Source organism: Sceloporus undulatus, chromosome 4 (assembly GCF_019175285.1).
Source record: "Sceloporus undulatus isolate JIND9_A2432 ecotype Alabama chromosome 4, SceUnd_v1.1, whole genome shotgun sequence".
NCBI lineage: Eukaryota > Metazoa > Chordata > Lepidosauria > Squamata > Phrynosomatidae > Sceloporus > Sceloporus undulatus.
The window spans coordinates 6,301,688-6,323,826 of record NC_056525.1 but is presented as its reverse complement, the minus strand read 5'-3'; the positions used below and the strand labels follow the sequence as shown (position 1 = coordinate 6,323,826).

General features: G+C 42.7%; 1 protein-coding gene across 1 annotated transcript in view; it reads left to right on the top strand.

Annotated features, from left to right (window-relative positions):
- Positions 1–9,390, top strand: part of PDYN (prodynorphin) — a 30,316-nt gene extending 20,926 nt beyond the window's left edge. The window contains exons 2-3 of the mRNA XM_042466239.1: positions 6,328–6,472; positions 8,444–9,390. Of these exons, the coding sequence (XP_042322173.1) occupies positions 6,344–6,472; positions 8,444–9,115 (801 nt within the window). The 5' untranslated portion in view covers positions 6,328–6,343 and the 3' untranslated portion in view covers positions 9,116–9,390. The remainder of the gene's footprint in view (positions 1–6,327; positions 6,473–8,443) is intronic.
- Positions 9,391–22,139: the final 12,749 nt, after the last annotated feature.

Genomic DNA, 22,139 nt, shown 5'->3' with positions numbered 1-22,139 from the left:
TCTGAAGATGCCAGCCACAGATGCTGGCGAAACGTCAGGAAGAAAATTTTCTAGAACGTGGCCACATAGCCCAAAAAACCCCACAAAAAACTATGGATGCCGGCCATGAAAGCCTTTGACTTCAGTTTTCACTTGGCTTTCAATCAAGTCAGGGTACTGTGTTTCCTTATAATTGCTGCTGACCAATATGCTAAAAGCAAGATCAGTTCTCTACAGGTTTGTCTGCATGGGTGGAATGAAATGGCCTTGTCTTGCTTCAAAATTAACCTGTTTAGACATCATGTATAGCCACAATGGGAGGAAAGCAGAATGAAGTCATGCTCCAGGGTTTAACTCTGGTGCAAAAGGTCAAGCTGGAAAGAACAAACTATCGCATCGGTGTACAGACTGTGACCTGTGGAGATGGGGAGAGGTGCCAGGCAGCCAGTGGGAGTAGTTAGGAGCAGGTATACTGGACCGGGTAAGCTGCTGGCACCATTGCTGGCCATAATGGGATCCAATATGGGATTCTAAGCTGCCTTAAATCTCATTTTGGGGGAAAAGGCAGGATCCCACCAATAAATAGAGAGAAGAGGGAGAAAGGGGATATGTGTGGGGGCCACTATAGTTGTGCTGCGTCAATGTGTCACCAGGCACGCTGATGCACTGTACTGGCAGTTGATCGACCATGCAATCTAGCAGCTGATTGCGCAGCTGGTTGTGCAGGGCATCCAATGGTCTGGCAAAATGAGGGAAGTGACTGGTGGCTGCTGATATTTATTAATTTATTTTATTTGTATGCCACCTTTCTCCCAGAAGGAACTCAGTGTGATAGAGAGTCCATCTGCTTGTAAGCATGTGTTTGTGGCTTGACAGAAAATAGTAATGGTGTGGGGTGGCAGGGGTTGTAGTCAATGCATTCTCCCAGCATATCAGGATACTCCAAGGATAAGCCAGCTTTTCCCATCTGTCTGTTCCCGGCCTTAGTTGCAGCCTTTATAGAATGAAAAATATATATGGGTTCCAGAGGAGATGGGAGAACCACATAGTTTGCAGACGTGCAACACAATGTTTGGCCTTACAGTTGGGGGGGGATATGTGGGGGTTTTTTTGGAGGGAGGTCTAACCATAGAGCTCCCAGATATTGTTTTTAATTGGAAGTCTGAAAATAGTACACTTCACTGCAAGAAACATCTGGGGCTTTTTAGTTTTTTTTAAAGAAAAGATAGCTTAACACCAGAACATGAGAGAGCTTTGTAAAATTATGCATGATGTGGAGAGAACATCTTCCTCTCCCCTTCCCCTTTTGTCTCTCATAATGGGAATATTCAAGGTTACCTAAAGAAATAGATTGGCACTAGAGTCAGGAGAGAGAAAAGAAAAAGGACTTGTTCATGTGAAGCTTAATGAATGATGGGCGCTTACTGTGCTGATGGCCAAAAGCTTAGCAGGTGTATGTTAGTTACATATGTGTTTCATTTTTCTATATTTTAATGTAGTTGTATATTGTTTTTAGATTATTTTATTTGTTTTTAAAAAAATATTATTGCAATTACTTGTTGAAATGTTTTTAATTATGGTCTCTTCTGGGACCACAAATAAAATAAAATAAAATAAATAAATAAATAAATAAAAATGTAAATGATACAACACTCTTTTAAAAGCTCTTTCCTCCAAAGCCTTCAGTTCTCAAAAACCCATTGGTTTAATAAACGTCCACCTACTAAGAGAAGGACAGCCATGAGGGACCCATCCTAGCCTCCTTAGGAAGGGAGTTCCAGAATCTAGCGACAACCACCATGGTTTCTCAGAGATCACAGAAGAGCAGTGTCTAGTTCTGCAAAGACACACACACCTTTTCTTTCTTTTGAATTGGCCAGTGGGGAGAAAAAACTGTGGCACAATGGGTAAACATAAAGCATCATTATGGGAGTGTGGGCTGGGTGGACCACAGTGGATAACACCTCAGAGAGGGGTGTACATCTGGTGGGGTGGCACACCTGTTGGGACTGGTGTGGTTACAGGGTGAGTGAGTAAGGTGGTTGTGCCCATGCTGGATCCCAAATGGCCCTCCTGATGCTGTTGAGCATGGTGGCTGGGAAGCGACCAAAAGGGACACAACCATCTTTCTCACTCGCCCTGCAGCCACACCAGTCTCACCAGGTGTACCACCTCCTGGATGTACCACCCCCTCTGGGGTGTCACTCAATGTGGTCCACACACCCCTCACTTCCATCATGATGCCACTGCTTTATGCTCACTCATTGTGCCCATTGAGCCTGATGCAGAAGCAATGCCTTCTGTTTGGGGTCCAGTGCATCTGCATCTGCATCTGCAGCCACGCCAAACCCCAAATAATCCTCTGGTGGCTGCGGCCGTCTTCCCATCTCACTGCCCCACTGCACAGGATGATGCCAACCCTAGGGATGCCACTAGTGTGGCTCAAGGTTTGCAGTAGTGGGATCCAACACAGCCTTTGCTAGTGCCTATTTACGCTAAGCTAAAAGGGTATAGAAATGTGGACCGTCTGTCAGTCATCGTTGGCTCTCACTTCACTATAGTGCAGCAGTTGATGGCAAAGGAGAGATCTATGTCTAATGGACCATTAGGCCAGCTTTGCCTCAAGCAATATCGGAATGTGTTTTAAATCAGGCAGGGTTAAAGCAGGCTCCACATAAGAAATGCACAATCTCAGGGCCTTTTTTTTTAGTGAGAAGGAGCAGCAGGAAGAAAATATGTGTCTGTAGGCTGCTTAACTCCTTTCCTTCCATACATTTTTTTCTGCTCAGAAATATTCCTCCCTAAAGCTGTTCTCCATCTGTTGTTGTTGTTGTTGCCTTCAACTCATTTTCTACTCATGGCAACCCTATCACAGTAGTTTCTGGGTGAGATTAGTTTAGAAGAGGTGTCTCCCCTGTAGGAGGAGTGCTATGAACTATCCAAATCTTTTATCCTTGGGATAAGAAAAGAAATGTGGAGAAAGTTTTTTTTGTGTGAGAGAAGGAAAGGGTGAAGCAGCCTTGCCTTGCCCATTTTGTCACTGAAACTAGCTGCCTGCTATGTCCATGTCATCATATTTCCAGTTTCTATGTACAGTTCTGAAAGCTGTACAGTGAACAAAGCTGACAAGAAAAGAATTTATTCATTTAATAATGTGGTGCTGGAGGAGAGTTGTATAGATAGCACTGATCGCAAAAATGGCAGATAACTTGCTTTGCTTAAGCAAAGCAAGCCTGAATTCTCCCTAGAAGCCAGAATGCCCAAACAGAGGGTGCATCTGTACTGTTAAAATACATCTGGCCCTCCACATTCACTGGGGTTAGGGGCACAAGACCCCTGTGAAAGTGGAAAAACTGCAAATAAAAAAACCACTACTGTATATACTTGACTATAAGTTGACCTCATGTGCTGTATAAGTCAAGGGCAAGCTTTGGGGCCAAAACTATGGATTTTGCTATGACCCTTGGATAAGTCGAGGGTAAAATGTAGGGGCATATAGCAAAGGATCTAAAGGATGAAGCAAAGCAAAACAATGGCCCTTATCACACGTGGGTGGTTTGCAGCTCAGATCCACAGTCACTCCTGTTCTAGCAATGCGAAATGTCATGTTTTTTCACACCAGATCCGGAGTCACTCTTGTCTAACAATGCAAATTCACATTAAAATGTGATGTTTTACCACATCTGGTTGCCTTTCCACTGCCCTTCTGAATTGAGGGGGAAGCGGAGTCAGTTTGATTCCAAGCAAGTCACGTGATGCGGATTCAAGCAAAGTGGAGTGAGTGCACAATGTATTACCACACCGGAACATAATCTGAGGGGTCAACGATTTTAATCGGCACCCTTTGCGCATGCTCAGTGGGGCTCTGGATGCTGTCCTCCTTCCTTGCCCTCTCCTTAGCTGTCATCTTTCATCAAGGTGAAGTAGGAGGCAGGGGATGATGGGATAGGCGGCAAGGTGAAGGAGGGGAGAAGATTGGGGTCTAGGAGAAGCCCAGGGATGATGGGATGGGTGGCAGGTTGAAGGAGGGGAGGCAGATTGGGGTCTAGAATACAGGGGATGATCGGATGGGTGGCGGTTGAAGGGGGGAGCAGATTAGGGTCTAGAATACAGGGGATGATGGGATGGGGTGGGCAGGCCTGAAGGAGGGGAGGTGGAGGAGGGGAGCAGATCGTGGGTCTAGAATACAGAGGTGATATGGGTGGCAGGTTGAAGGAGGGGAGCAGATTGGGGTCTAGAATACAGAGGATGATGGGATGGGTGGCAGGCTGAAGGAGGGGAGCAGATCGCGGTCTAGGAGGAGGCAGGGGATGATGGGATGGGTGGCAGGGTGGCAGAGAGGAGGAGATGGCATGAAGGAGGAGGAGGGGGATGAAGGAGGAGGAGGGGGATGAAGGAGCAGGATGCAGGGGGCCAAGGGGGGTGACATCAGAGTGATCTTCCACACCAGACCAATTCAAAGTGAAATCGAAGTGAGCTTGAATGCGAATTCTATGAATTCCCTTTTTTCTGGAATTCATCAAAATGAGGATTCACTTTGGATTCACTGCGGAAGTTCCATGGAAGGAGCTCCCATAGAAAGGAATCACCTCTGAAAACACATTCACGTTATGATGTGAATTTGCATCGTTGGACCCGTACTCACGTCAGAACTGAGCTGCAAAAGCTCTAAAAATCTCAGTGTGATAAACCTCAATGTCAAAGAACTTACAAATTTCCAGCAGACATAACTCTTTGTGCTTACTCTTAAGGCTGGATGAATGAGAGAGTAGAGGGGTCAGTGCTTCCAGGACAGATTATACTCCTGTTTTTCACCAGGGACTGATTCCTTCTTTTAAATAAGAGTTAATACAGTACTTACATTGACCTGTGGATAAATCATCTCAGGTTTTTTGGGGTCAATTTTTTTACCTAAATTTCTAGATTTTACATATGTATATACAGTATGTTTTTTATCTGAGAGAACCCCTCTCTATTAACCTCCAGGTCCTCCAGGGCAACTCTGTGGTCAACATCTGCCTGAAGTTGATCACAGAATCATGCTGGAGGACCTACAAATGCTTAGAGAAGTGTTTTCTCTAATAATCTCTAAGTCCTCTAGAGCACATCTATGGTCAACTGGCAAAGTTGCACTGGAGGACCTAGAGATTCCTAGAAAGAACATATTACTCAGATCTATGAATAATCAAATCTGTGAAAATCAAAGCCACAAATGTGGAGGGCCGGCAGTTGCAAGCCAGCTGCACTCCTCTGCCCAACAAAGAAATAATGTGTGTGTGTTCTCTTCATGAGAAAAGACACTTCTTTCTTCTTTGGTGGGGGGGGGGGGGGAAGAAAAAAATAAAAACTCCCCCCCCCCCCCCCCGAGCCTGTTCTGGAATAGTAGAATAATGGAATAGTGAGGGGGGAGGGAAGGGGGAGAGGAGGTAACATGGAAACCACATGACTGCTCAGTTCCAGAACTGCCATGCAAGGAACTTATAATTGCTCCTGAGAACAAATACTGAAGTAGTGGATTTGGGAGCTTATTGATGGGTGTCCTGTGTCAGTGAAAAGGGACAATCTAACAACAACGCAGTGACTAAGCAATCACGATGTTGTGCAAGGGTACTATTCTCTAGTTTTAATAGTAGATTTAAAGCCTTGTGTGATAATCTCCTTAGGCTTCCAACATCTCCATTCAGCATGACAAATGATCATGCTGGACAGGGAGGATGGCAGTTATAATACAGTGGATGGCACTAGGTTGAGGAAGGTGGTTCTATGCTGACAGGTTTCATATACAGTACAATGGGCCTTTGTTATCTGTTGGGGTTTGATTTCAGGACCCCCCATGGATAATAAAATCCATGGATGCTCAAGTCCCACTAAATAAAATGGCATAACAAAGTAGTGTCCCTTATATAAAATGGCAAAATCAAGGTTTGCTATTTGGAATTTATACTTTTTAAAATATTTTCAAGCCATGGATGTTTTATCTGTGGATAAAAAATCTGCGGATAAGAAGGGCCAACTCTATTTTTAACTGTGTGTGCGTATGTGTGTTTGTAAACTGCCTTGAGTCCTAGCCTGGGAGAAAGGCTGGATATAAATATAGGAATGGATGATTGGGTTTTCCTGGTTTCAAATATTCCTTCTATTTTCACTAGAACTGAACCTGGTTCCTTTTGTATGCTCAGCTGCACCAATAAGCCACAGTGCCTCCCCCTATCCAAGGAAGATTTGGGAATTGGTTCAGAGCTACTTTGAATATTTTGGGAAGGTGATGGTTATGGTTACAGCTGTTTCCCTGCCATAACTGATGAGTAATCACCTGGCTCTTGCTCACCTCTCTTCCTGTCCTTTTAGGTACCTGCTTGGAAGGATGGTGTGGCAGCTTTTGGGACTGGCTGTTTGCCTCAATCTGGCTCCTTCTGCTTCTGCAGATTGTGCAACCCAGTGCTCTGCATGCGCTCTGCATGGACAGGATGCAGAAAAGCCCATCAGCCCCTTGGTAAGTTACAGCACTGGTTACGGGTGAATTATCCCTTCCCAGTTGAGCGGATAAAGTTCATTTATGGCCCTGTTCACTAAGCCAAATTTATTAGAACCCTCATCAAACCTATCTTTCTTGTACATATGGATGTGAACATATGGAGAAAATCATGGGTTGCCTGCATAGTTCTGTGCCTTCCCCTTAATGTTTAGTTGGGCTGGCAAGGGAAGGCAGAAGGGACTCAAAAGATAAAGAAGCAACTGGTCTTGGCTGTGAGGGAAGAGAAACAAGGGTAGTTGCTGTTCCTGTTTTCTACTGCCTAGCAGCTCAGATCAATGATTTCTTCTTTATTTGAGTTACTTGCTGGTAAACAGCAACAGCAGCTGCTGCCTAGTAGGAAAGGTTTTATATGAGATGCAAAAAGCTAGAGGACCTGGGGCACTTTTGGTCATTGTGATGGTGCCATGATTATAAAAGTGAATTACGGTAGTTGCATGTTATATATTGGGTTCAGCTGTGCAAACCTAGTGGGTGACCTTGGGTAGTCACTCACTCTCAGCTTTAGAGGAAGGCAATGGCAAACCTCCTCTGAAAAAATCTTGCCAAAAAACCCCAGTGATAGGTTCATCTTAGAGTGAAAAATCTGAACAAATATAAATCCAAAATGACCTGAAAGCACACAGCAACAAATTAGGTTTACAACATGTATTGATACCCTAGATCAGCTGCTTACTGGAGATGAACTAACTAAAATCTCCTGTCTTAACCCCACTCGACCCCATTTTAAGAATCCATGGTAATCTCGAGCAAAGCAGATTAGAGAAAAATGGGATACAAATTATTATTATTATTATTATTATTATTATTATTAGTTCAACTTATGACTGAAGTGCAAAGAGAACGACATTTTCAACCCCTCCAACCAGCAAGTGAGGCTTTGACAAGGACTTGTGACAGTGGTCTTGTTTCTGATTGTCATATACTCATTTGCTGCCAGGAGCAAAGCTGGAAGTATTGTCCTTCTTGCATGTTATTTGGAATCTGAATGGACCATCCCATCCAGCTGCTAACTCTTAAAACGGATTGGGACAACATTTACATAGGTTTCCAGTAAGATTACACAGACTTACTGAAAATAGACCAGTTACAGATATGTAACTAAGAAGTTTATCACATGCACTTTTAACCTGACTGAAACCTAATGTGATGCAGTCAGGATGGGAGATGTAGGCGGGAATTATTGCACCTAATTCGCTGCTGATTCCACCAACCAAGTACATCCCAGCTCCTAGGCACGCTTTGAAGGCTGCTTTTCAAAGCCAGGAGTTTTCCAACTTGGAAAAGCAGCTGCTGAAGTGCACCTGGGAGCCAGGATGCAGCTGAGCTATACTCAGCTGGTGGAATTGGCGGTGAATTACATGTGAAAATTCCCGCCTGCATCCCACCTTCTGGCTGCATCCTGTTAGGCTGCAGTTGGGTTAAATGTGTGTGCGATAAGCTCCTAGGTTATAAATCTGTAACTGCTATACTGCAATACCAGGCATTGTAGTTATGGAGCCACTTGCCAGTCAACATTTCATTCATTCCCATATCACAGAGGATGGTAATTGAAATGCTGGGATGTTTTTTTTCTTTGTGAGCAGACTTCAAATAATTTGGGAACACCAGGCTTCACTGAGGAGTAAGCAGAAATATCCCTGCTGCTATCTACAGCCCTAAGGCACAGGAGAAAGTAACAGTAATGGCCTAAATCCTAATGGCTGTCCCAACTTTAGTAGACCCACTGAATTAATTGTTGAGTCATGAGTCAAGTCTTATGTAAATTTCCTTGATTCAGTGGATGTACTGGGGACTATTGATAGTATTCAGAACAAACCCTTATTTAATAATGGAAATGTCAAGCACACTTGATAGAAAGCCCTTTCTTTTTTTGATCCCTTTCTGGTCTTCTTGGAGAATTAGGAATAACCTTTTGTTGGTGTCTTACAGATCTGTTCCCTGGAGTGCCAAGGCTCTTTGCCATCCAGGGCAGAATGGGAGAAGTGCAAAGAAAGCATATCCACCATCACCCCTTTCCTGATGATGGAGGAGGAGGCCAAGGAACCATCCCAGGTGGAGGAAGAGGAAGAAGGCCATCCTTATTCTTGGGAGCCATATCCTGGGCTGGTCAAACGTTATGGTGGCTTTATGAAGAAGCTGGATAAGAACAGGATCTTTTCCTTGCTCCGTGAGAACGGCATCACCAAAGGGGGTATCACTAAGAAGTATGGCGGGTTCTTCCGGAAGATAGGGGAGAGGGCAGCCTCTGAACCAGGGGTCGAAGATTACTCCACGGTGCTAGAGACTGGAGACTTGAGCTACAATGGAGAAGAGTCGCATACAGGGTCTCTCAAGGATGAGATGAAACGTTACGGGGGATTTCTCCGTAAATACCCCAAGAGAGTCTCTGAAATGGTGTCCACCACCATTGCAGCCGAGGATGATGGGCAAGAGCTGGAGGACCTGCACAAACGTTACGGGGGCTTCATGCGCAGGATCCGCCCAAAGCTCAAATGGGACAATCAGAAGCGCTATGGTGGATTCCTGAGACGCCAGTTCAAGGTGACCACACGGTCAGAGGAGGAACCCAACGCCTATTCAGGGGAGGTCTCTGATCTATAGATGGTATTCACTGCAGAAACCACATTCTTCTCCAGCCACAATACTTCCAAGTAGGGACTGTGTGGATCATCCATCCCACCCCCAACCACTCATCCCCTCACCCCCAGTGCTCAGCTAAGCAGTGCAGGGACTGTCTGTCAATTGGATGGTGAAGGGACCAGCTTGATACCTTGATGGGGAGGCTTTTTATGGATTTTGAGATGGAAAGATGGAACTTGAAGCCTTGGGGCTTCAGTGAGAATCTTGCATCCCTCCCGATTTTGTTGAACTGCAACTCCCAGCATTCCTCACCACTGACTATGCTAGGTAGGGCTCATGGGTATTGCAGTCCAGCAACATCTCACATCCTTGGTTTAGGCACATCTTGGAAATATTACAGTACTTTCGTTGGACAACAGCTCCCAGGAATAGGGAGGAGTGTGTGTGTCCAATAATAAATACATTATTCATGCTCTGCATTTAAGAACTGGGTCTGACCTTTCTGGATTTGCCCTATAGATACAGACCTATAACTAAACAGAGATAATGTCTGTCTCCTGTCTCAGAAAGAATTGCAGTGTTGCTTTTAGCCTTCTTCCTTAGTTATAATAAAGGATGAGCTGAGATATTTAATTAGCCAATGAAATTAAAGTAAAATAAAAACAGAGCATATAGTAACAGTGCACAATTGTAAGCACATTTACTCAGGAGTAAATCCCACTGAATTCAGTAGGAACGTCTTTCCCTTTAGTAACTGCTATAGAGAAGGGCAGCCAGTTAAACTGCTTTTTAAGCTGCAGGAATCAAATCTGACCAAAGAGCAATAGAAAAATTGCTCTTCACATTCCAAACCTACCATGGAATAAAACAATAATGAGTTGAGGTTTTTTGAGAAAGGGTCTTGAAGGGGAAAAAATACTGTAGATGAATTAATTTCTTTTGGGATGTATATTTACTCTACAATCACTTCTTGACACATTCTGTTTTCTTAAAGTAGTACATATGAAGATTTCTTTTAAGTGCACAGTTAGAAAGGTTCTGTTTGACAAACTGATGTTTCAAGTCTTGTGCTTTATAAAGATCAACACCGGAATCAGGGGGGCTGTTGTACTCCACTGAGAGATGGTCTATACTATAGAAATAAATCGATTTGACACAATTTTAACCGCCATGGCGCAATGCTATGGAATTCTGTGATTTGAAGTTTTGTGAGCGACCTCTGAGGCCACAACAAACTACAGTTCCTAGAATTCCATTGTATCGAGCCATGACAGTTAAAGTGATGTCAAACTACATTATTTCTGCAGTGCAGATGTGAAAGACATATTGGATCACAGAAGGCTTAATGCATGAGAGAAAGACTTAGTGGCCAGGGATGAGAATGGAACAAAAAGAGATATGGGTGCACATCACATGAAAGTAAGGGGCTGGACAGATTGGGAAAAAGGGGCAGCGAGATGCCGCCCCTTTCTGCCCCAGGTGGGGACCATGGCAACAAAATGTCGTGGCCTCTGGGAGGCCTAAAAAGAACCTGCTCCCTGATGGGTTCTTTTTAGGCCACGCGCAGGGCGCCATTGGCACACTTGCGCACCATGATGACATATGCGTGTCACGGTGCTCTTTGGATGCTGCGCCACATGGATGTCATCATGGCGCACCCCGTATGGATGGGACACACCATGATGGTGGCCAGGGTGCACAGTAGGGTTGCTGAGCGTGTAAATGCTCAGCCCTAGCGAACTCCTAGTTTGGGCCCAGGCAAAGCAATCTTCAGCTCTCTTAAAAAGTCTTTTAGGCTGCCTTGTCTATCCTTAACCAGAGAGCAGCCAAAATTTTGTAATACCTTAAAGAATAACACTTTTATTATGACACAAGCATTTATAGATTACAGCCCAGTTTATCAGATGCTTGAGATGTTATCCAACATTGCTACACACTAGTGTTGGCAGACTTTCAAAATAGCAATAAGGAATGATCAGAATTCATGGCATGCAGGAAGTTTGTCTTCTGCCTAAATGTCAGTTGAAATTGGTTTCTGCTGGGCTTTAGTTCCAGGCCCCCTTGTGGATATCAAAATCTGTTGCTGCTCAAGTCTCATCAAATACAATGGCAGAGTACAATTGTGTCCCTTATATAAAATGGGAAAATCAAGCTTTGCTTTTTGGAATTTATATATTTTTTGAATATTTTCAATCTGTGGATGCTTGAATCCGTGGATAAAAAAATATGTGGATATGGAGGGCCAACTTTATTGGTTTTATTGACTGTATTCAGTGAGTACTGATTTTCTAGCCATGTTGTTCTCTAGTAATCATCTCCATTCATAAATTACAGGATGCGCACATTTTTGTTTTTATGACTTGTCCGCACCCCAAAATAAGGAATTTCCAGCTTATATAAAAGAAACTTTTATATAGTTGGACTATTTTACATAGTTGGACTATGACTCTGGAGACCAGGGTTCGATTCCCAGCTCAGCCATGAAACCTCCTGGGTGACCTTGGACAAGTCACATGCTCTCAGCCTCAAGGGAAGACAATGGCAAGGCTTCCACAAGATAGGTTCACATTAGGGTAGCCATACGTCAAAAATGACTTGAAGGCACACAACAACAACAACAAAAACAACAACAACAAAATTTTCCAAGCCTCTTATAGGGAACATCCATTATAATAAGAGGCACCTGCAAGTTGGAGAAAGTTAAGCTTTCTGGCTCTCAGATAAGGGCATCCTTAATAATAATTGACACATGGTAACCCTACTACTACTACCACTACTGCTGCTGACACACACACACACACACACACAATTCTGTGTGAAACAGATGGAGAGATAGCTGGAGAGGAGAGAGAAATGGGATGGCAGAATAAGCAATGAGGCTGGATAGAAATAAAATGCAGAAAGTACAAACTGCAACAGACAATTATATTAAAGAAGGAGTGAGAATGATACTCAGATGCTGAATGAGACTACATGTGAAAGGGATCTTGGAGTCTAAGTAGACCACAAGTTGAACATGAGCCAACAGTGCGATGCGGCAGCTAAAAAGGCCAATGCAATTTTAGCCTGCATGAATAAAAGTATAGTGTCTAGATCAAGGGAAGTAATAGTGCCACTCTATTCTGCTTTGGTCAGACCCTACCTGGAATATTGTGTCCAGTTCTGGGCACCACAATTCAAAAAGGACATTGAGAAACTGGAGCCATGTGTCCAAAAGAGGGTGACTAAAATGGTGAAGGGTTTGGAAATCATGTCCTATGAGGAATGACTTAGGGAGCTGGGGATGTTTAGTCTGCAAAAGAGAAGGTTAAGAGGTGATATGACAGCCCTGTTTAAGTATTTGAAGGGATGTCATATTGAGCAGAGAGCAAGCTTGTTTTCTGCTGCTCCAGAGACTTGGACCCGGAGCAATGGATGCAAACTATAGGAAAAGAGATTCCATCTCAACATTAGGAGGAACTTCCTGACAGTAAGAGCTGTCCGACAGTGGAACAAACTCCCTCGGAGTGTAGTGGAGTCTCCTTCCTTAGAGGTCTTTAAGCAGAGGCTGGATGCCAATCTGTCGGGGATGCTTTGATTGAGATTTCCTGCATGGAAGAATAGGGTTGAGCTAGATGGCCCTTGGGGTCTCTTCCAACTCTAGGATTCTATGTTGTTTGACTGCAGCTACCAGCATCCCTAGCCAGTATAGCCAAGGGTGAGGAATGCTGGATGTTGTAGTCCAACAATATATGGAAAGCTGTACAATTCTCACCCCTCTGTCAAAGCTTCCATGATCTAAAAAGGAGTGAAAACCACTCATGACACCGAGCATTCCTAGTATTGCAGTATTAATGATGATAGGTGTTAAATCAGCTTATCAATTCTAAAACGGTTGAGCTACCGCTCTGAATGGTCATTGCAAGCATTTAACCTACACTTAATAGAAGTATCACATTTTTGCATTTCATTTCCCTTTCATTTCTTTGTTTACAATCCCCTGATTCCCACAATGATCTTATGCGGGTGTGCTTGGTAACACAGGGCAATAGCAGATGGATCTGAAGAAATCAACCAGACCACAAAAACATATGTTGTAATAATATGGGTCAGAGATAGCTTTACCAGGGCACTTTTCCTCCTGCTGTGCAGTGGATAAAAACACAGAAACTATACCAAAATGAGCATATACACATGCGTCCGTGGAAGTGAGTCCCACTGTTGTTCAGTGTTGCTTACTCTCAGGGAGCATACTTAGAAAAAAAAGCCACAGGGATCCCCAGAAAGCTGAACCACTCAGTTTATTTATTCATTTAATTGATATCCTGCCTTTCTCCCAAATGGGACCCAAGGTGGCTGACAGCATGTATTAAACAATGTACACGAATTAAAATGTAATGATAAAAATATTTGTTTAAAAAACACAAATAAACTACCATATCAAAATACAAATCCCAGTGTCCTGCATCAGTTACTTAGGCTGCTGCCACACTGCAGAACTAATGCACTTTGATGTTACTTTAGCTGCGATGGCTCCATCCTATGGAATCCTGGGACTTTTAGTTTGTTGCAGTGCTAGAGATTTCTGACAGAGAAGGCTAAACATCACCAAACTATCAATCCAAAAATTCCATAGCATTGAGCCATTAAAATGGTGTCAAACTGCATTAATTCTATAGTGTAGATGCAGCTTCAAGTACATATGCATAACTAGTGACATCTCATGGGCCCAGGACTCCTAGGTCACCTAAAGAACCAGCTGCCAGGCTGAGCAAAGGAGGTCCATTTCCCCTTCCAGCAAGCAAGCAATGGTACAATAAGGACTTAGGGCAAGTGAACTGCTTTTCTCAGACTGCATCTGCAGTGCAGAAATAATGCCATGTGACACCGCTTTAAGTGCTATTGCTCCTTCCCATGGAGTCCTTGGATTTGTAGTCAGTTGTGGCACCAGAGCTCTCTGAGAAAGAAGACTAAGAGCTATATTGCTTTAAAAACAAACTCGGCAGGCAAAATGAGAGAAGCACATTTCTCTTTCTGTCTTTGTATGACATTGAAGCATTTTCTTCTCTTCCAGTTGTAAAAGCGTGGGAAAATGTCATACAAGTGTCATAAAAGTGCCCCTTTTGTCAAGCTGAAAAAATCCATTCAACAAAAGGGACATTTTTACCACCCTCTCCCACACTTTTATGACCAGAAGAGAATGATAGTTCTTGCTCCTTCTCAATATTCCTTTCAAAATTAAACAGGCCAATTAGAAGAAGTTCTGGGATCAAAGTAATTTTCTTGTATAAGATAATTCTTGCTTTTCTTATAAGCCAAAACTTTTCTACTCTACTACATCTCCACCACATATGGTTGCATGTTCCAACCTCTTCACCACATTTCCAGCATGAGTTATTAAATCTTATCAAGTTTATCTGGTGAGAGATACCATGTGTGCAGCCATTTCCCCCAAATTTTCTTTTAAGTCACAACACCTCGTATAAACACTATTGTTTCCCCATAAATTCTCCCATCTGTCGCGGTCTATATACTATACTATATCTTTAGCCCATTTTATCATGCAGTCTTTAATTAATCCATGTTCTAAATGATAATTCAGCATCTTATGCAGATTACCAATCGTGTTTTTCTCCATTTAGTAGATATTCAAATTTATTCTTTTTAAAATCATATCCTCCCTTAATTTTATCAGTCTTAAATTTTACTAAAATTTGCAAAGAAGGAAAGCATTGAATATTGAACCCTTCTGTTACTAGTTCTTGTTTGCTCTAGTATGGTTCTTCTTTTGAATTTAAAGGTCTCTATAGCGATTCTCCTTGCTTCCTTAAAGCTTTAAGAGAAAGTGTCTCGAAAGGTGATAGCCAAAGAGGTGTTTTGGTATATTTGTGTTTATTTAGCCCAGGTTTTGTACAATGCTTTCTTTATCAAATGTTTGTTGAACGTCTTTTGCATTTGTACTTTGTTGTCCCACATGAAGCCATGGCTACTGGACATGGCAATTAAAACAAACAGAAGGGGGAAGATAGTGCACATTTGCAAGCATTCCTTCCTTAACCCTCTCATTAGGTAAATGAATAAGAAACTCATCAGAAGAAGGTGCACAGGGCGGTGGTCCCCTTTAAAACAGAGTCTAGTGTTTGTCTACACTACGCATTTATAGCATTTTGAGTCTACTTTAATTGCCATAGATACTTCCTATGGAATTCTGGGACTTGTAGTGTGAAGCAGAGACAGCATGGTGTAGAGGTTTGAGTGTTGGACTAGGACTCTAGAGAACAGGGTTTAAACCCCCATTTGGCCATAGAAGCCCACTGGGTGACCTTGGGCAGGCCACACTCTCTCAGCCTCAGAGGAAGGGAAAGGAAACCCTCCTCTGAACAAACCTTGCCAAGAAAACCCCAAGATAGGGTTGCTTTAGGGCAGGGGTAGGCAACCTTTTTGAGCTGGGGGACAGGTTGCTGTCCCTCAGACAACTGGGGGGTCGAAGCCAAAAAATAAATAATTAAATATTTTTTTAAAAATTAAATAAATAAATAAACCGGGACAAATGTAGGACAAAATTTTCAAATGGTGGACACTTTTTTTTAAAAAAGTGGAGGACACATGAAAAAATTTGCTGATTTTTAAAAAAAATGTTAATATAAATGCATGTTTCTTCTATAGACAATTGCCCCTGCGCACGAGAGGCCAAAGGCCCCGGTCGCAATTGGTGGCAGGACTGGACTGGGGCTGGTCCCAAGGCCTCGCCAGGCCGCATCCGGCCCACGGGCCGCAGGTTGCCTACCCCTGCTTTAGGGTCACCATACGTCAGAAATAATTTATGGCACACAACAATGAAATCTTTAGATTTCTCTGCCAGAAGGCATTGATGCTGTAGTTCATGGGAGCGGAGTAGAAAATTACAAACCCTAGGATCATTGGCAGTTAAAGAGCTATCAAACTGCTATAATTGTGCAGTGTGGATACACCAATTGCCCTCCTCTTTCAAAACAAATAAAACCAGAATCTAATTGCTAGTCCACAGTGGAGTAAGTACGCTGAATCAGTGGAAATTTGTTAATCCAATTTTCATCTGGTTTCAACTGATTCAAGAAATCTGCAGTTTGGAAAGTGGTGGAGGTTTTAAAACAGGAATTAAAGGCCACCTCTTTGAGGTACTTTAGAAGTGGATTCCTGCATGGCAAGGGTTGGACTAGGTGGCACCTTTGGTTCTTTCCAACTGTTTGATTCTGTGATTCTACTATGCTACTCTGGTTATTAGTGATTATTATTGTTAGGAGAATAGGATTGCAAAAAGTCTGCACAGGGAACAATTATACCCTATTGAGCATCACAACAGAAACACCTGAATAGAAAATGTGAACTCCTCATGCACAAGGAGAAGCCAGGGGTGTAGCAACTGGGGATGGGAGGGATGAAGGCATTGCCCCCAAATAAGAATTCTTCTATCCAGATGAAATTTTCATTCAGTCCCCAAATTTCTGACATTGCAGAGAGTGAGATATTGGAAACTATTCATACTTTGCACCTGTTTGCTGCATCCACATTCCCTTACAAACTTTATTATTATTATTATGATATAACTTTGACTGCCCCTTTTCTTCGGATGCCTAAACTTTACTTCCAAATGCCATTTATATGCTAGTGTAGCTATACCAGGGATATGTCACATGGCATGCCAACTAGATCACACTGTTCCACAGCTGTTCGCACCATCGGTATCACGATGATGCATGCTCCCATTCTTCATTGGTTTGACAGTCTACCAGGTGTTTACAACTAGAATTTTGGACTGTCTTGGATTCTATCCAAGAATCTAGGAACCAATGAAATGTCACCAGATAGTGCATCACATTCCAAGCAGCCTTTTTGTGGTTGTGTTATTACGATCCTATCTATGTCTGTTTCATACAAAGGTTTTGTCAGTCCATTTGGAATTGCTCCCAGTAGTTGTTCTTACTGTGAAGTCAAAAGCTTTCATAGCTGGCACCCATAGTTTTTTGTGGGTTTTTCAAGTTATGAGGCCGTGTTCTAGAAGAGTTTATTCCTGATGTTTTGCCAGCAGCTGTGACTGGCATCTTCAGAGAATGCTGACATGGAAACACTCACTTCCATGCCAGCATTCTCTGAAGACACCAGCCACAGCTGCTGGCGAAACATCAGGAATAAACTCTTCTAGAACACGGCCTCATAACTTGAAAAACCCACAAAAAACTATAGTTGTTCTTATTGCTGCTGTCATCATCGTTATTATTATTTTGTTGATGTTCTACATCAACTACTTAGCTATATAAGTGTAAGTAAGGGCACGTATGCATCGGCAGGGTACCACAGGCTAAAACCATAGCACCCTACCCGTGGTTCTGGCCCATTCCCATCTCTAGGCCACTACAGCAATGGGCAGCTGTTCGCACACATGCCCGCTGCCCTGCCATACAGCACTTACCAGACATTTTCTTATCTGGTGGTGGCAGGAGAATAATAATAATATTAATAAACAACCCACCTCTCCCCATGAATCGAGGTGGGGGACAACAATTCACAAGGAAACAACATTAAAAATTATAAATAAGATGTATACATATTAAAACAATCAACATCTAAAATTCAACATTTAAATTTCACAATTTAAAAATCATTTGGCTAAGCCTTCCCGAAAAGACTGGTTTTCAATGCTTTTAAATTTAGGCAGCATGTAGTGGACTCTCCTTCCTTAGAGGTCTTTAAGCAGAGGCTGGATGGACATCTGTTGGGATGCTTTGATTGAGAGTTCCTGCATGGCAGAATGGGGTTGGACTGGATGGCCCTTGTGGTCTCTTCCAACTCTATGATTCTATGGATCTCTTTTGGTAGGTCATTTCACAGTCTGGGGCGGCTGAAGAACATATTTATAAAGATAAGGAACCAATTACTGAATGCTGAGTCAACCCACAGGGAAATCCAGCTGAGTTGATGATTCTACAGTACTTTACTCAAGACTAACAACAGCCTTTCTCTCTTTCCTATGCTGGATCAGACATGAATGTTGGACTAGAACTCTGGGAGACCGGGTTCAAATTCTTTGGCCATAGAAATCCACTGGGTGACCTTGGGCAAGTTACACTCACTCTTGGACTCAAATGAAGGCAAGGGAAAGCTCCCTCTGAACAAATCTTGTCAAGAAAACCCCTGTGACAGGTTTGCTTTAGGGTTGCCACAGGTCAGAAAGGACTTGAAGGTACTCAACAACAATAAAATCAAGGCATGGCTTGAACAGTTGGGTTTTTCCTTCCCAGCTGTTCTAGGGAGAACTTTTTCTGTTGGTAGAAAATGATGACCTTGGTTTCCCTTTTCTCATTTCCAAGGGAAATATGCTCTTTTAGCAGAGATGGGGCCTGTAATACAGAGGTTGTGATCATCAGCTGCTGAAGTGCTCTTTTCACTGGCTACGAATTCAAAAGGAACCACACTCTTTCCCCCCCACCTTCCCTATTCTGGCTGCCCTTTCCTCGCTTACCAGTGCCCTCTCATTGTTATCCCACCACAATCTATTGGTACCCCGGCCTGAGCGCTTTCATTCACCTGTCATAATAGGGTGTCGCTCTGGAAAGCGTCGCACACGGCTTGCTTTCATTTGGGCTAAATTGCAGTGCTGACCCTTGGCAACTGGGAAAATAAGGCACATTAGTGGAGCAGCAAAATAACAATTCCTCCTTGTCTCTCAAGTGATCTTGAGGCGACCTCCCATTTGTCACCCCAGCAGCTGGTTGGGCTTGGATATCCTGTCATCGTATTTGCAGTGGAGTTGAAGTGCCCTCCCTGCACCTGAAATGTTTCAAGGCCTCCAAATTTTCTTCCCAGGTTAGCCTCTCTGTGATGTGATGAGAAGCTCTTGAAGATACCTGAGAAGGTGCCTTTCTGTGCAACCTGTGCCTCTGAAGGCTGTGGACCTGTGTCACCAACAAGCTGGCCCAGTTACCTCCATATGTATTTTGTTATGGGCATGTAAACCATGTCATGTGAAAGGTCATACATGACCACACATTTCTAGAAATCATGGCCATGATTTTATATCATAAGTTAAAAACACACTGCAGAAATAATCCAGTTTGAGACCGCTTTAACTGCCCTGGGCCCAGTGCTAAGGAACTCTTGGAACTGTAGTTTTGTGAAACATTTAGCCCTCTCTGTGAGAGAGCTCTAGTATCACAGTAAACTGCAATTCTCAGAATGCAGTTAAAGGGGTCTCATACTGGATTATTTCTGCAGTGTGTTTTGGACTATAGTCTGCATGGTGTAAGTTTATGCATGCTTAGCTACATAGCAGAGGTGCTATGGACTCCTCCTTCTGAATTGAGCAGATGCGTATCAGGGCACTAGCAAGGATGTGACAATATACACTGGGCTGTACTGAGGCATACCAGCACTCCCTACCTAGTGCCCCAATGCTCACTGAACTCTGCTTCTAGATGGTTGTGCTTTTTAAATAAAATAAAATAAATAGAATCTTATTGAATCATGAACTCATACAGTTGGAAGAGGCACAATCAAAGCACTCCAGATAGATGGCCATCCAGCCTCTGCTTAAACACCTCCAAAGGCATTGGCTCCATGTGCTGCTTTTAATATTTGCTTTATCACATACTCTTCATTCTTATTCAGCCCCATTTTTTCTTAAATTAAGGGTAATGCTGTTTTATTTACTGAGCTGTATATCTTTCCCTAATATCCTGTTTGTTTTCCATTTATTTCTTTATTTGAAAAGAGCTGTTTTTCACTAGCTGGCGTCCTGATATGCCATGACACTAGCTGATGTCCTGATATGCTTTGGGAATACCAAATGTGATTGACATCTAATGCAAATTGGTGCCTGATGTGCATCGACTGCTTCACTGGCTCACCCAAGTAGTAACATTATGGCAACCTCTTGCAAAATTCTCAGTTTTATTTTCCAGATATATGTCTATTTATGTACATGTACATCCCATACAGCCTATATACTCACTGGTGCAATGTTTCAGGCATTAGTCAGAATTCTATGCTAGTTCCCATATAGTTGGACCCTTTTGTCCAATGTGGAATGTCAACAATTCAGTTAAAGGTTGCAGAAATGGAGTTGCACATGATGTACACTGCACATGGATATGCACATGGATTATGCACATTTGAGATGCTTGTTATACATGCACATGCAAATTTACAACACACACAGCACATTTTAATGGGTAGATGCACATGGGACAGTGTGCATGTGCAGATGAGTATTGCAAATTGTGCATACAGATGAACAAGCACATGAGGTTGTGCAACCTCACAATTCACTAGCAAGACTACATCGCATAACTGCAATGCAATTCCATGGGCATAAATTTATGCTCTGTCTCACTGATGACCCAATAATGCACACTATTTAAACTTCCTTGAAAATTCACAACGGCTGCATCCGCACTGCAGAAATGTGAGCAAAGCAAGAGGAGAAATTTGCACTTGAAAAGATAAACATAAGCATATATATTCTTCAGGATGAGATGGGCAAAATATAGTCTTGGGGCCTCATGATATTTAATATAATACTTAAAGCATTTATTTATTGTTGCTTTGCCCAGCAGGGCCCCTGTTGCCATTCACAACTGATAAAAATTGATTTAAAAATGTGACACATAAGCAGTTAAAGCAGATAAAAATCCTATTTAAAAACAGATTGAAACAATTTCTTAAAAATTAGATAAAAACTACAGGGAGAGAAACAGACAAAGCAACACCTCTGGTTTTAAGGGCTGGGGGTCATGCAAAATAATTCTGTCTTAGCTGCCCAGTGGAAGTGCAAGAGAGGTAGAAAGAGCCTGACTCCTCTTGGAAGGGAATTTCACAGCTGGGGAGGGACTCTCAAGAGAAAACCCTGCCATGGATACTCACCAACCTCACCTTTCAAGGTGATGGGACACATGACAGGAATTCCACAGAAGATCTGAAATCTTGGGCAACTTCTTATACCTGTTGTTGCTGTTTGCCTTCAAGTCATTTCCAACTTATGGCCACCCCTAAGGTGAACCTATCACAGGGTTTTCTTGGCATGATTCGTTCAGAGCAGGTTTGCCATAGCCTTCCTCTGAGGCTGAGAGAGTGTGGCTTGACCAAAGTCACCCAGTGGGTTTCTTTGGCTGACCAGGGATCAATACCGACACTCAAACAACCACACCATGCCGGTTCTCCAACATACTGCATTCTGTTATGCAAATTGTTCTCTAATTATGGTTTTAAAATTGCATCCAAATACTTTGATCAGGGCTGGATCCTAGGTTCTGAGTGCGACTTACTTAAATCCCACTGATTTCAACCTAAGCATACTTTATAATATAATAGTAACTCTGAGCAGGGATTCAAACGCTAGTCTCCAAAGTCCTAGTCCAACATCCCAAACTCTGTACAATGCTGGCGCTCTTCTTGTCCCCATACATTAAAACATTGTGCATTGTACACTATACATTGCCAATACATATTATATGGAAACACTTTCCTCTGCATGCATTTGCCAAATGGCTTGTAGGAGGAAAGATGCTTACTATTCATGAAAGAATAACATAAAGCTTGTTTGGTCAAGGTAGGAGTAGAATAGAAATGCATCTTTCAGTCTGCTGCCACACTGCAGATTTAATGCAGTGCTTTGACACCACTTTAACTATCAAGGCTGAATCCTATGGAATCCTGGGATCTGTAGTTTGTTGTGGCACCAGAGCTCTCTGACAGAGAAGGCTAAATATTTCACAAAACTACAAATCCTTAACCTAGAGCCATGGCAGTTAAAGTGGTGTCAGTCTGCATTAATTCTGCAGTATAGATGCAGCCTTTGTGAGAAGCTTGGGCCCATGACAGGCCAAACATTTCACTGTAGTTCAGTTGTTCACATGCTTACAATTCTCTCCTGTGGTCCTTTTCCACCTTTATCAAATTTTGGGAAAATAAATTCTTGCCAATCTGACATGCTTAGTCAAAGCAAAACCTCTCATAAGACCAAATCCCAGTTAATGTGTGCATTTCATCAGGTTTTGATTTGAAGAAGACAACTGCAGGCCAAAGATTTCCA